This window comes from Poecile atricapillus, chromosome 2 (genome assembly GCF_030490865.1).
Source record: "Poecile atricapillus isolate bPoeAtr1 chromosome 2, bPoeAtr1.hap1, whole genome shotgun sequence".
NCBI classification, from domain to species: Eukaryota; Metazoa; Chordata; class Aves; order Passeriformes; family Paridae; genus Poecile; species Poecile atricapillus.
Window position 1 is genome coordinate 42,781,231 of NC_081250.1, and position 14,773 is coordinate 42,796,003.

General features: G+C 38.5%; 1 protein-coding gene across 1 annotated transcript in view; it reads right to left on the bottom strand.

Annotated features, from left to right (window-relative positions):
- Positions 1 to 454: 454 nt before the first annotated feature.
- The window catches only part of ZNRF2 (zinc and ring finger 2), a 53,763-nt gene continuing 39,444 nt past the window's right edge, over positions 455 to 14,773 (bottom strand). The window contains exons 3-5 of the mRNA XM_058833295.1: positions 3,487 to 3,592; positions 2,691 to 2,768; positions 455 to 1,567 (exon numbers count right to left, since the gene is read on the bottom strand). Coding sequence (XP_058689278.1) covers positions 2,711 to 2,768; positions 3,487 to 3,592 — 164 coding nt within the window. The 3' untranslated portion in view covers positions 455 to 1,567; positions 2,691 to 2,710. The remainder of the gene's footprint in view (positions 1,568 to 2,690; positions 2,769 to 3,486; positions 3,593 to 14,773) is intronic.

Consider the following 14,773-nt stretch of genomic DNA (forward strand, 5'->3'; position numbering starts at 1 on the left):
AAAAACAAAAAAAAATCAGAATTATTTATGTACAAGAAAAATGACTGAAGTATTGTGCAACTTATTTTAACTACTGAAACCTCACTAAGAATACTGTTGCTAATAAATATTCATAAACTCTTCCCTGTGTTGTGAAATTCAAAACTACAACAATTAATTCTCAATATAAAAAGTATGCTTCTAAACCCTGATATCTGTTCCAGTTTATTGTATTTTTTTAAAAAAAAAATTATTTTAACTGTGATACTTTGTGGGAACTAATACATATCCACAGTTTTACTCGGTGTACCCACCCAGAGACATCCTGTGTTTTGTGGAGCTCTGGTATACCAATATAATACAGTAAAATAACAATAAATTAAACAAATGCAGATGCATTTAAAAAAAAAGTAAAAAAAAGAAAGAGAGAGAAAGAGAAAGAAAGAACCCAAACTAAATGAAAACCTACACTGTCAAATGCTGGTCTTCACATGAAGACACCAAGGGTTTAGATGCAAAGTACTACAGATCCTGCCACCAAAAAAACATTCAAACAAGGAAACATGAACTTGTGCACGTTTGAAAAATAAACACAAATCCCACCTCGCTGGTATCTCACCCATGCCTATAAAAACCTCTCACTGTGCCCACATTTGCAGTTATTCATTTACACCTCAGGAGGCAGCTGGGAGATGAGAGTAGTACAATAAAATAATTACCTGAAACGTTTTTAAAAAAATACCCGTTAAACAAATTACCTTAACTGGCAGCACTTAAAATTGGTAATTCTTTTCTTTTTCCTATTTTAAAAAAAGTTGCATAGCTGTAAGATTTTGCTTTGCTGCATTTCTTTCTGTCATTTTGACTCACAAGCAGTAAAAGAGATGTTTTAGTTACTTAAATAGCAATACAGTGTGCAGATCTCAACAATCTCCATAGCTTGATCAATATAAATTAGTTACCTGTCTTGGTTTTACTCTTTGGACTGCATTGTGACAAAGGTTTAGTTACAAAACTCTGAAATACACTATTCCTATGCAGAGCGGTTTATGCTTTCTGTTCTTGAAAAACGTGAAGAACGTAAAACAGGATGTGAATTCAGTAAATTAAGGTCACACTGTTAGATTTTATTTAGTTTGCCATTTACTGTTCTTCAGCCAAGGAGAAGGTGAAAACGTTCCCACTCAAATCTGGGGCCTTTCCCCTGCAAGGGTCTCAGATAGCATGTATCGAACGTCTCCGCTTCCACTGGAGGCAGTAGGAAACATGTCCAATAACTCGCTTCTTCACAGAACCAGAAGTTAGGCTGAAATGAGGAACTTTGGCCTTCGATAGAAAATAGTGTCAATAATGTCTCTGGGGAGTCGATTGTTACAGGATGTGCAGCATTTTCAAAATCCCTGTGTGTCCTTTGCATGTGTTTGGTATACCGAGCACTACTGGCAAGTAACGGTGTCTGCAATGCTTTCTCTGTGTCACTTGTCTGTCTTTGCCTTTTTCAGCCACAAAGAAATAAGTCTCAAGCCAGGCACGCTGTGTTCAGCGAGGGAACCTCACATCTCCTATGTTTTCTGATCAGTGGAAGCAGCTGTTGGAAAAGCAGAAGACAAAATACCATTATTTCAGTACAGAAACCGCTCAAACAGCACGAGCACAACCACTGAGTTTTCCTTCCCCTTTTTTTCCTAAGTCCCCAGTTATCACCATCCCTGCTGTGGAAAAAGCAATCAGAATTTAACGTGAGGCTGGACAGCCATGAGCATGTACAGAGACAGAGGTGTTCACCAACAGCATGAAGCCTTCTGCCACAACCAGAGAGAGATAAGGGGCAATACAGGAAACATGTTTATTTATTTATTTTGGCTAACATTGCCCTGAGGTTAAAACAATTATCTCCCTAGCAGGACATCTTCCTTGAGGTTTTATTTGCTACCCCTACAACACAGACACATGAAGCAACATGAAACAAATGTGCAAATAAATGCTAGTCATTAATACTTCAGATTTTTTTTTTACATTTCCCTCAGAACAATGAAATCAAACTCTCAGCTACCAGACAGAATTTCAGATATCTGTACTTCTCTAAGAATTATGATTATTATTGGTGTGCTTTGCAATGCTTAGAGGCAATTGTTTAATGTAAGATAAAGTTTCTGAGTTAGTCAACTGACGAATAAAAATATCCTTTAAACTTTTAACACCAATTGCAGATCTGCAATCATTAACACAAAACATAAGCTGGAAAAATGTGAACTTCTGTGAGATGGGATGGAGAGAAACACATCAACATTTCTTTATTTATTTATATGCTTTAAACATTCTGGAATGTAGTAACATTAGAGCAGTTTTGAAAATACCTAGCTTCAACCTTTTCATATGATTCCAAAAGCCTTCTGTCAGAAACATATGCCAGTACTCACGGAACAATCCAAAATTACACAATTGTTTTGTTTTAATTTTGTTCCATTTCTATGGTTAGAAAGTTATTGCTAAAGGTTTCTTGACACTGACTTGCCATTTTCCAGTACTAGAAATGGAAAGACCATGCCATGTAAGGATGTAGAAACCTTTTGCCTATATTGCAATATACATCAATCCTCACTGATTAATATTGTAGTTCTGAGACACAGTTGTAAATTCACAATTAAAAAGAAATAGTAGTTATTTCAGATAATCAAGTTATTTATTGTTGGAATATAAATAAACATTACCTAAAAGTATGAATCTTGTCTTAATCTGATGGATGCTCAGGGCAAGACCTATTTACTTCAAACCATTCATCTATGCAGCTGTTGGATGCAAGACAAAAAATGAGATCAATTGACATGAATACCAGTAACATTTAGCAGTAATATATGAATATAAATTGGTTTCTCAATTTCAATGACTAGTAGAATTTTGTATTATACAAAGAAGTACATGCATATACACACATCACTGGAAAAATTCATAATCCCAAACCACAGTAATATTTGGGTATTAAACACTGTTGAAAACCTGAATTTCTTAAGTGTTAAAATTTTCTAAGGAAGCATTTTTCAAATTTTTACAGATTTTATACACAGGTTAATTCACTACTAGCATTATCATCTTGCTTATATAATTCATTGACATTTTACTTTCTGTGAAGTGTAGACACTTATGAAAAAAAAAAAACAAAAACAAAAGATTCCCCCCGCTCCCTGCCCAACTCTATTTGCATTTGACAAAACCTAAGCCCACATGACCTAAGCTCCTCAGCCATGATACACATTCCCTCCCCATCCAGGTGATTTTTCAAGAATAAGAGGCTTGTAACAGGAAAAATTAACTTCAAATACATTTGGTAGAGATGCAGAAAGATGTCATTTAAAAAACATTTTTAAGGTTGCTACTGCTGTTTATTTGTTGTTTTTAAGTGCAAAAAAGCATCTACATTTATGCACTTCTTTAAGCACCCCTTAAGAAGAATTACCCCCCATAAATGCAACCTTCTGAAATTTTATATCCATCCTAAGGAATACTTGCCCTTTATGGTATATGCAGAGGCAAGGCAGCCGTGCTATAGTATCTCCTTGCTGCAGCTCTTCCAGGCATATTGCACACTCCCCAGCATCTTTGCTCAGCACATCCTCTGAGGAAAAAGCACAAAGTGAAATGGTTAAGAATCAGACTACCACATGCAAAACATTCTTTATTCAGAACATCAAGAACAGCTACTGAAGAACGCATTTTTTGTCCTGCAGAAAGGTAAAGATTGGTGACACACCAACTGACTGAAGATACATGATGAGAACCCATGCTCAGTCTTCAACATGGAGGTTAAGTTCAAGCCTGAATGTAACATTTCTCTGACAAGGCACTGTAGGTTAAGTATCTAGGTAAAGTTCCCATCCACCTTTTTCTCAGTTTAAAGTAAGAAACTGTTAACTGTAGGAATGTGAGATTTCCATGAAGAAAAGATCATTGCTATATGGCTCCAATGAGTCCTGAAGACACTGAATTTTTTGCAGCATTACCAATCCCTGAACAAAGGAGGAAAAAGTAAATTACTAGGAATGCAAAAGAGTTGGCTTTCACTAAGCAGTTTCTGGGAAAACATATTATTTTTAATAAAAACCTTTTCTCTTGGACACTTCTCTTAGCCAGAATGTGGGATACAGAATTCAGTCTTAGCACGAAGCAAAACAGAAGATCACACAAGGCCCCGTTTGCCAGACGCAGATTAGATGTCCCAGTTAGACACAACCTCACACAGTCCACAGGGCACTCCCAACAAGAGACCATGTAGCAACCAAACCAGCAGATCAGAGAGGGGCACGCTTGGCAAAGCAAAGTCCACATGTTCAGGTTTCCATGGTTTCATAGGAAAAGCTTCCTGTTTGCCAAAAGGCACCTCAAGTAACTGCTTATGGAGAGTACCTTTTGCAGCTATGACTGAGAAACCAGCAGCTCTATGCTGTTCTCTCCTGTGGCTCCGTCACCACTGGCAATCCAAACACAGAGAATTTGACATACAATTAGACAGACAACCAGAAAGCTACCGTGGCAGCAAGAACGTAAAAGGAAATTAGTTCTACATTGTTTCTATTAAATGACAGCTAGCTGTCTTGCAGGTGCTTGGGCTTCTACAGCAGTGCTTATTTCGGTCTCCAGTTTATTCACTAATTATGCTAAAAATACTATATAATGCCACCTGTGTAGCACCTTCACGGAGATGTGAAAAATATCTAGCACAAAGTGTACTATTATAAAGAAAAATATTCAAAACAAACACTATACATCCAACCACAACAAAGAAAATTTTAGGATGTATTTTATGTGCAGTAAATTGCAATCAGAGTTTATCAACTCAGCAAACTTCAGTCAGAAGCTGTAAGCTTCTCAGAACATTAGAGATACTAAGGAGACAAGGTAATTTAAAACAATACAAAAGATTTTAGGAACTCTTACCTGTCGACTTGCCCAGAAGAGGGTGCTAAGGATAAACACTTCCTTGAGGTTGGATTTGGGTATTTGGTTCTTCGGGGGGGGGGGTGGGGTTTAATACAAAGGTATTCTAAAATCTGTCATCAGGAGGCAAATACTCTCCAGACATTGTCTGGCTACAGAGATATCAATCTTCTTCTGATGCTGTCAGACTCCATCCTCCTAGACCACCTCTTTGCACAACTTTACATGAACTTCTATGAGCAGTTGTCATCTCACAGTTCAATTGTAGGAAGCAGCACCATTAATGATTCAAGCATGTATCATACATACAGAGAATATATAATAAAAGTAACTTTTTCCACAGAGTCCCTTTATCAGGCCAGCAGCTGCTACCCAAACCAAAACAGGACTAAGATATCTCTAGTGAATTAAATCCCAGTCTCACTCCCTCAGGCGCTCTCAAGAGAGAAGTATTTAGTCAAGCTTTGATAACAGAAATTAAAAAGCTGTCTGATAAAAACACAGTTTATAAAAAAAAGCATTCCTGTGAACAGCTTACCCATCATACTCTGTTGCACATGTCTGGCTTATTCTGCACTCCCCCAGACAGCACAATGCTTGGGTCTGAACTCCCACTGCGCAATTTAACAAGATTCTGCACCTTTTGGCTGACATTAGGGCGTGATGCCAATTTAAACATTTGTATCTCCCACCAGCCGTGGCATAAGTGTCTGACACTCCTTTTATTTTCCCTCCAGTATCCCTGTACTCTCCCTCTTGCCAGTACTGGCCCTACTGCACAAACAGCTTGCCGCCCTCCCTGGCTTCACCCCAGGCTTTCCAAGTGGGATGAGCCACCCGGCGCACACTGGGCTTTGCCCAGTCATGCCAGGGAGCTGCTGTGGATGACAGCTGGCACAGCCTGGACCTCTGGAAACACGGTGCAGTTCTGCCACCCCTGCAGAAGAGGTTATGTTAACAGGTCTCAATGCTCCTTCTCCTCTGGAATAATGAGGAATCGGCATTCCCTACTTGCGTAAACCTCACGAATCCTACCTAAGGCTCTTGTGAATAAATACTGAAGGTATGAGTAAAAAAAAAAAACAGCTGCTGTAAATGCCTGTGTGTAACTTGCACGTTAACATACTCCAAACCCATATAATTAAGCCCATAATGAATTACACACATAGAGTGAGGACAGAAAAAACAATCCTTCATGGACTTACGACACCTTGGATCTGACTACCTTTGACCATTTTAGGTGATTCGGATCATCGATCTCAGACAAAGGAGTGAACAATCCTGTTAGACCTGGATCTGGTCAAAATTTGTTCTGTACTTATTTTATACAGCACTCTCCTACATCAACACTGGCTTCTAGCAGATGGAAGTCAGTTTAAGGGCCATTTAACAATAACTTTTAAACATAGCTGTTATAGAAAAATCTGTATACAATTTTTCAGAGAAACACTGCAGTCTGAAGAGTTTTTTTGTTTTCATCTTTTCCTGCAGCAGAGTGATTCAGCAGATACATTTTATTTTATAATTTTTTCCTTAAAAAAACCAAACAATCAATAAAACACACAAACCAAAAGAAAGAGTAAAGTGGCATAGAACTTCATCAATTTTATGATTAAAACATTTATATCATGGAAGTGGGAAGTGGAAATAAGCCACATTTTTCCATTTCACCCACATTTGGGTACATACACAAATACCACACCCCCACATCCATGTGCACTGTACCTAATAGGAGGTAAACACTCCTCCATCTTCCCAGCTACCTGATCAAGTACTCACTAGCCAAAGACTGGTGTCAAAGATGAAATCTTGCAAAAGAGTATAGCATTTCCCTCCTGAGTCTGCTCGAGTACTTATTCCTCTTCTCCTCTATCCCTGGTTACTATTGTTAAAACTTTGGGTTGTCAGTAATTTTTCCTCCTAAACTTCTGCTTTTATCTTTACTGGAAAATAAATTCTACTCCATTTCTGCATTTATAGCAACATAGGTGGTAGTACACTAAAAACAGGCATTCTGGCAATTTTGCACGTGCTTTACCAATTAAAAACTATTCCTAGAACTTTTGAAAATACATCCAATAATTATGCAAGCTACTAACTCAGCCATGATTAGGATTATAGGCAATACCTGCAATTAAAGTGTCTTTAAACTGGGGACAGCAAAAGCATATGCACTGCATACCTTCTGGATAAGGTAATTAAAATCTGTCAGATGCTTTTAGTCTTTCCTTTCAAAACACAGGCAGATATAGCCCTAGGCTCAAGAAACCTGGAGTTACAAATCATGGAGCTGTCAATATATTTTGGGAACTATCACTTTATAGCTGTGGTATTTTACTTCTCTCTGGGCATTGACTGGAAACAGAACACCAGACTACAAACACCTTGACCCAATTCAGTATGACAACTTTTCAAAATGTCTGTATATTTTCTAAAATTTAAAACCTTAAATGTCCATGGAAGCTGCCATCACAACTAGCTTACTAGTGAAGGACACAACAAAGGTCAACCCTTTTGGGAACACAACTGAAACTTAATTGAAACATACCTTTTGAACAGTACTGGCACTAAAATGGGTAAAACAACAGCCAGTAAAAGAAACAGATGAAACTTGATTAAAGAGTATGTATTACCGTGTATCTGTTACACGTTCATTCAACTTTGAAGCTGATGACTAAAAACTGTCTTAGTAAAGTACTAGAGACTGTCTCTGGTTATTTTTAAATGGAGTATGTAGAGCTCTAGACTTCTAGAAACCAATATATTTGTTCACATGTAGAGCATGAATTCATCCATATTGCAGAATTTATTCTACATTTTTACTGCTACCACCTTTGCTGATACGACAAGGAATCAAGGAGAACCTACACATTTCCACAGGTACCTTACTATTCAGCAGCCAGGAAGCATGTGTGTATGTGATTACACACTCATTAAATGCTACTGACTAGATTTACTAAATCTTTATGGCTTCTGTCACATCTTTTTTTCTCCCTCTCTGCTTCTTTATGGTCGTTTCTTACTATGTTTTCCTCCTCCTCACTCATTTTCTGTAAAATGTGTTCTCCCTAGACTTGTATTTTCTACCATTCCTCCTGCCTTCCATCATCTAATTTTCTGTTGCAAAGCAGGCACTGGAGAAAGGAAGAAGAGAGAAATATTTTTTAACTATCTGATACAAATAACACGGACAGCCTTCTTATATGGGGTTAAAAGGGAGAAGTAGACTAGAATGGAAGGAAAAGGAATGGAAGGAAAACCATTATGCACAAGATGTGCTTCTCTCATGCAGCTCAGTGATTGTCTTTGCAAACTGGTATTGACTGCAGACAAAACCTGTTTTTCCCAGTCCATCCTAAGCACTAGGAGACCCAGCAGTTTCTTTGACATTACAGCCGGTTTTCAGTATTCTGGCTGCCACAAGAGGAACACTCTTGATTCTCTAGGGATCATTCTTGGATGACCAGGTCAGCCATCCACTGCTGCTCAAAAGTTGAGTCAGGAAGACATTCTGAAGGAGAGATAATTCTTAAGTGCTCAGCGCTCCCAACAGAAGGAAGAACATCATTCAGTTGTCACTGCAGAAGCTTATTTTGCCACAGCTTTCACAGCTATAAGGTCAGTCAGCAGACTGAGCAAGGCAGAGCTGAAGCCATTAGCTTAGTTCACCTATGAAGACTGTGCCTTCACAGCCAGAAGTGGAACTTCACTACCCTCAGAATGAAACATGCCTTCTGAGGAAGCAGTGGATTCCTAATTACAAACATTTCATTTTGCTCTAAGATAAACCACCTCCTCTGGATTGGATGTAAAAGGAAAGATATTTAACATCCAATGTTTTAACCTGTACCACAGCTCAGCAGCTTTTAGAATTCACAACACCACAAAGCTGAGCAGATGCGAATTCAGTATCCAGCTCCCCTGAATAACTTAAATCCAAATTTCCTTTTATGCTGCTGAAAAAACTCAAGACACCCTTGTGCTAATCAAACAAGCAACTTTTTGTGCATACAATAACCCCAAACACCACTGCACGACTCATGCGGTAATACCTAGAACTTAAGCAATCTACAAATACCTTCCCAGCCACAATATACAAAAATTAAACCTCTCCAAAGCAAGCTAACAAGCTACAACAAATGTGACACTTCATCAAACATGGACAAAATGCTTGATGAATTGCTGGGTTGGGGGGTGTGGTGATGTTGTTCAGCATCTCACATCATACTGCTCATCGTTGGTCCAGCATAGATAAAATGTACAATATGTACAATATATAATATGTACAAACAGATAGCCATCATGAAAGACTTCCTGCACACACACTGTCTACAGTCTTTGGTGCTCCCTCTTCTTGAAACACCAAAGTAAAGGGGAGGGAGCGCACAAAACAAAGGGAAAGTCACGCAAGAAAAATATTTGCAGAATTAGGCCTAAGTGGCAATACTTGTGTAGCAACTCCAGGCTGAGATGGAAGGAGATGACTGCAGAAGCCTCATTGTTTCTTAGCTAACCCACATTTGAAGAACTGGATTTAAATTTTTGTGGGACATTCTGAGCTTAGTAAATTCTGAGAAATAGCTAGATGCTTCCTGTTCAGACAGATAACAATCAGGTCTCTGGTAGAGAAAAAAACCTTCTGGTAGAGAAAGATAAAAACTGAAATAGTAGTGATAGAAATACATTTTAGGGAGCAGACGTAAAAAAGGCTGTGTTGTGTAGTTGTAGTTTACCAAAATAGAATTGTATCCAGGTAGGTAATTAATGTAGAAGGCAGAAGCATCCACACACTGAGGAAAACTGAGTTCTTTCGTAGAGAGATTTAGCTTCAGCAATTACATGGGAAAACATCATATAGCTGGAGCTATATTATACAGGGTGCCAATACAAGTTATGGCTCTGAAAAAAAATAAAAATTAAACCCAAAGTATAAATAACACAGGTTTGATATAATCGCTCTTGCTCAAAGAAAAAGTCAAGTTTGCACCTCAGGGGTCCCAGTGAAAAGCTAGGCTTTGCAAAAAAGCCCAAGTAGTCAGAGAAATAAAGCTTCTCACTTTGAAGCATCAACATCCACAGCCATTCCTGTGCTGCTGTTATCAGTGTACCAGCTTTCTCAGGCCATATTTACACTTCTGGCAGAAAGTGTTAGGGTGAAATAGTTATTCATACTAGATAAATTTTATTAGCCCAACTGACCATGAAATGTCTTGTACTCCCATCTTGAGATTTATTTGCCAGTGACTATGCCTTTCCACAGTATTTCAAGATTTGCTCTCAATACAATTATCTGATTGACCCTAAAACTTCTGTTTAAGTCTTCCAAACATCTGTTTAATCAGTCTGCTTGCAGTTTAAGATGCCTTTGGACACTAAATAATCTCAAGATAGCTGAATAACTTTCTTCTCTTGCACTGACTTCTAAAGAGAAGTTCCATTCACCACATTTGTAAGTACCCTGTCTTTAAATTGTCAAATTCTAGCCTAGGTATGGGCCAAAGAGCTGCATCTGCTCATAAATGAACCACAGATAAACAGTCTTGTCCTCCAGAACATGATGGAAAAAACTTTTTTCCAGATTTACCCATCTTGTACTAAGTCCCCACTTCAAGTGAACTGACATACACTTCTTTTTCGAATGACCCAAGGGGTACCTTGTTCTTCAAGAGTCTTCCTTGGATGTTGTATTTTGTCACAAGGCTTCCCCCACTCCTGTCAGAAACGTTGCTTCTGGGAGACAATACTTTTAAATGTTGTCTTCTCAGGAGGAGATTGGGTGAAAAAGTCTTGAATGCAGCCATAGCAAACTTGTGTCCCACGTGAAATCCCACCATGAGTGGGGTACCCTAGCATATGTTACCTGAAACAAAGCTGCTCATGGCAGCACATGGAATAAGGAAGCTGCCTTCAGGCCGTTTTCTTGGTTTTTCTTCAGTATTACACGACCTCTCAGGTTATCTCGTATTAATCTTGAATGTCAGGAGTTAAAAGCAGCATGTAAAGGGGCAAACCCACAAGAAACAAAACAGCAGCAAAACAAGATACCTTAGGAAACAGCATAAAGAAAGGATCACTTGGGGAATACATCCTCCTTGGCTCCATCAGGTAAGAACGATTTACATTTCTCAAGGCTGAGTTTACCATCAAAAAGGATCTTACACCACAAGTATGCTACAAAAGGAGGAGTGGTTGATTAAATGGCCAGAGGCAACCAGAATGTATTGCTGACAGTCTGCTGCATCTAGAGAGTATCCTTTCTTACAGGGAGCTGAAGATACAGCCGGGATGAAGGAAACTTACAGAAGCACAAAAGAAAGAACAGAAGTGTGGGATCCACACATGCAGATCTTTTATCATTTTTGTTTGTTCAGCACTAAAACAAAGCAAAATAATTAAGTGCTGTTTATGTGCACCCACTAATCCATACCAGTACTTAAGAAACTGCTACGATAGATGAAGAATCAGCTTAGGTCTATAGAAAACTTGGATTGCAATCCAAAAATCTTGTTCAAAGGCCGGTTAACCATACCGTTTCCACTTCAGCAACAGGCAGGATTACCAAACAGGGTACACTCAAGAAAAATGAGAGCCAAATTCCAGCTTGTCTTGCAAGATAGCAAGATCATTTTTTTACCAAAGATAAAAAACAAAACCAAATATAAGCCCAAACCCACCAAAAAAATAACCACTCAACCAACTAACCAAACCACCAAAAATCCCCAGCCCCACCACAGCCAGCCAGGCATATAGCCCCGAGAATATTTATCTATAAAAGCTTCTTCTGGTAGTAAATCACTTGGGAATCTGAGTTAATGATTTCATGGAGGAAAGCTACCACTGTGGTCAGGAGAAGGGTGAAGAATTCCTTCCAAATACAGTGCAGAGACAGATTGCTTCCCTTAACTTTACAGTCAGAATGAAGACTTTGCTCAAATGCTGTAAGTCTGTTAAAATGAGCAACTTTTCCAAATCAAGACTGGATGCTATCACCAACAATGTTCTTAAAAATTTGGCAGGTAAGGCAGAGCACTGATGTGGCAGAGGAAACAACAGAAGATGACTGTCTGATCAAGCTGAAGGAAAGATCTAAGTTAGATTAAGATCTCACAAGTGCAGGATGTTGATGTGGCTGTTCAAAAAGATCCCCACTGAGTTTAGGAAATCCCTTTTGCTTTGTCAGCGCTTTTAAATAACTATATTTATTTTATCCCCAACACAAAAGAAGACCTAAAGATTGCAGAGAACAGATTTCTCCAAATGGCAAGTCTTCAGCCAGTCACCATCACTGAAACTGCAGCCAGGAGCCAGAGAAATTGCTTTGCAAAGGTTTTCAAATAAGATGTTTCATTCTTCATGCTCTGCAATGAACTGGGAGTGTGATGAGGACACACTGGCCTAATGAAATGTGTGAGCTCTCTCAACTGACAGAAGGCATATGAAAGAAGCACGTTAGAGAACTCCACAGAAGGAAGGGGTAGGGCAGTAAGTGTCCCTGAACAACAGAGGCTGAGAGACAGAATGAAGAGAAGCAGCTCAGATGAAGTTATCTATCCTATTAGTCTGGGCAATATGGGTTACTTTAATGGTGATTTGTTTTGAAGTTGGATGAAGGATTTGATTCCACGTTTTGTTCATTTTGTCCTTTTTCAGGTTCCTATTCCAGGCTTCCTACAGGTGCCCTGAGCACAATGAGTTTTGCCAAGTCTTTTTTTCAGTCTTTTAACATCAGCCAAGTAACTGACTCATTGCAAGAAGAGGAGTTTGGTTTGATCTGATGCAAAATGAGCGCACAGGGAGATGGCATGAAAGATGAAACTATGAGCCTAAGGTAAAACAGGGGGGCTGGGCAGGGGGGGAAGCAGGTGTGTGACTAAGACACTATTCTTAGGGAAGATAGGATGCATTACTAACCAACACACAATGAAAACACTGGTGCCAAAACTAAGTGTGCATAAAGTCTGGCTTATTGACCCCCCTGCCAGGTGCTAGGCCTAGAAGGTACTTTTCCCAGCAGGCTCCAGATCAGCCTTCTCCAGATTAACACAGTGTCTGGTGCTAACGTGCATACATGGGACAAGGCTATAAATCACTGCATAATTTTCACTTGTCTGTCTTTTCTGTTTGTAGCAGACAGACTGCTTTTTACAAGCTATTCCTATTTTAAGTGTAATTATCCTTGTGATAGAGATGGAATGCAAAACATGTCTGAATGCAAAAGGCTCTGATAACATCAGATATTGAGTCAGAGTTTTCAAAGTTATCTCAATTTTTCTACTCTACACTAACCCATTATTCAGTATTATAATTTACTGCAGCAAGCATAGAGATATAGTATTTCTAGTGCTAACAGGTACCTACAGGTTATTACTCTCCCAGTGAGATACTGAGTAGGTAGGTATTGAATTGCAAGAGAATGAAAAAAAAACCCAAACAAAAAAAAAAGAAACCATCAATAAACCTCCCTTTAAATTTTAAAGCAACTAAGTGAAATAAAAAATAAGCACAACAGTACTCAGCAATCATGATCGTTCACAATCAGTAACATAAAAAGGTTGTGTTTAAAAAAACCCAAAGTTCTCAAAGACACTTTCCCAAGTATTTGCTCCAAGTTACGTGCCCATAACCTGGCAGTATATTTCTACACCCATATTAAAGCGGGGTTTTTTTCTCATTTTTTTCAATTTAGATGCTATCAAAACTGTTGAACACCATTTTGACATCATTTCAGCTAATAAAGCCGTAGATTAAAGTAGACTTCCTTGGAACTGGGAGAAAAAAAAAGGTAGTGTTAATCAAACTATTCCTTCCTCCACCTCTTCGTTCCAAACAAATAAACATTACATATGAGCTAAAATTTAAGAGTGAATACTACGTTCTTGCTTCACTACACAGGGGCTATCAAGTACCTAACATTACACATGAGTAGTACCTAATGAAACTTCACACAAGGAAGGAGGGCATGAGGAACATGGTCAAAATAACGAAAATCTGAAACGGCTTCAAATTACAGATAGCTGTTAGTGCAGGGTTAAAATGGAAGTTGAGGTTTTTATGAGGAAATTTTAATTTCAGGAGTGTTAATATAATTTAGCACTAAACACCAACAAAGTTTCTCGTGTTTCAGCTGTGTGTTAGAATTTGGGGTTATTTCTAAAACTGAGCAAATCTGTAGCCACGTGAGACAAAGTTACACAAACGTTGGGGAGCAAGGAGACTCCCCCAGGGACGATAGAATAGGCAAGTCTAGTATTTAGTACCTATGTCAGTAGGTGTTTTACATCCTGTTCTAGAATCACTGGTAGAAACTGGTATCTTTTCCCTGTGTAAGCAGTAGCAATAATCCCCAGTTCAGAAGTGAGAGTACTCTATCACACTAGCAGTGTTCTCACCTGGCTTGTTTCTGAAGAGTTTGGATTGTTTTATCACTGAAATCCCCTACAAAAAGACTTCTTTTGTATATTGAAGGCGCTGACTCTGCAGCTCAGAAGCACAGGACTATTTAAGTGATCAAAGGGTAGCAGGTTTTAAAGCAAGATTTTAATCTGAAGAAAAAAAATAAATTACAAATGACATTTCAGGCAGTACTTTCAAATTGATCTGCCCTTGGGGCAGTTTCTGAGCCAGAAGGAGTGCCTCTTATTCTTTTATACTTCTTTAGAAAAAAAAATAATTAAAAAAAAAAAATGGAAAAAAGGAGAAAGTCCTGATCTGCAAATTATCTGTATTAGTATTAGTTCCTGCAAAACAGTGAGAAATTTAGGGAAGGACATACCATTAAATTCCTACAAAGATCACTCAGTCTCAGTGAGATGTATTCTGGCATTTATTTTTTAAAACCTAATGATTCCAAGTAGTTTTATTT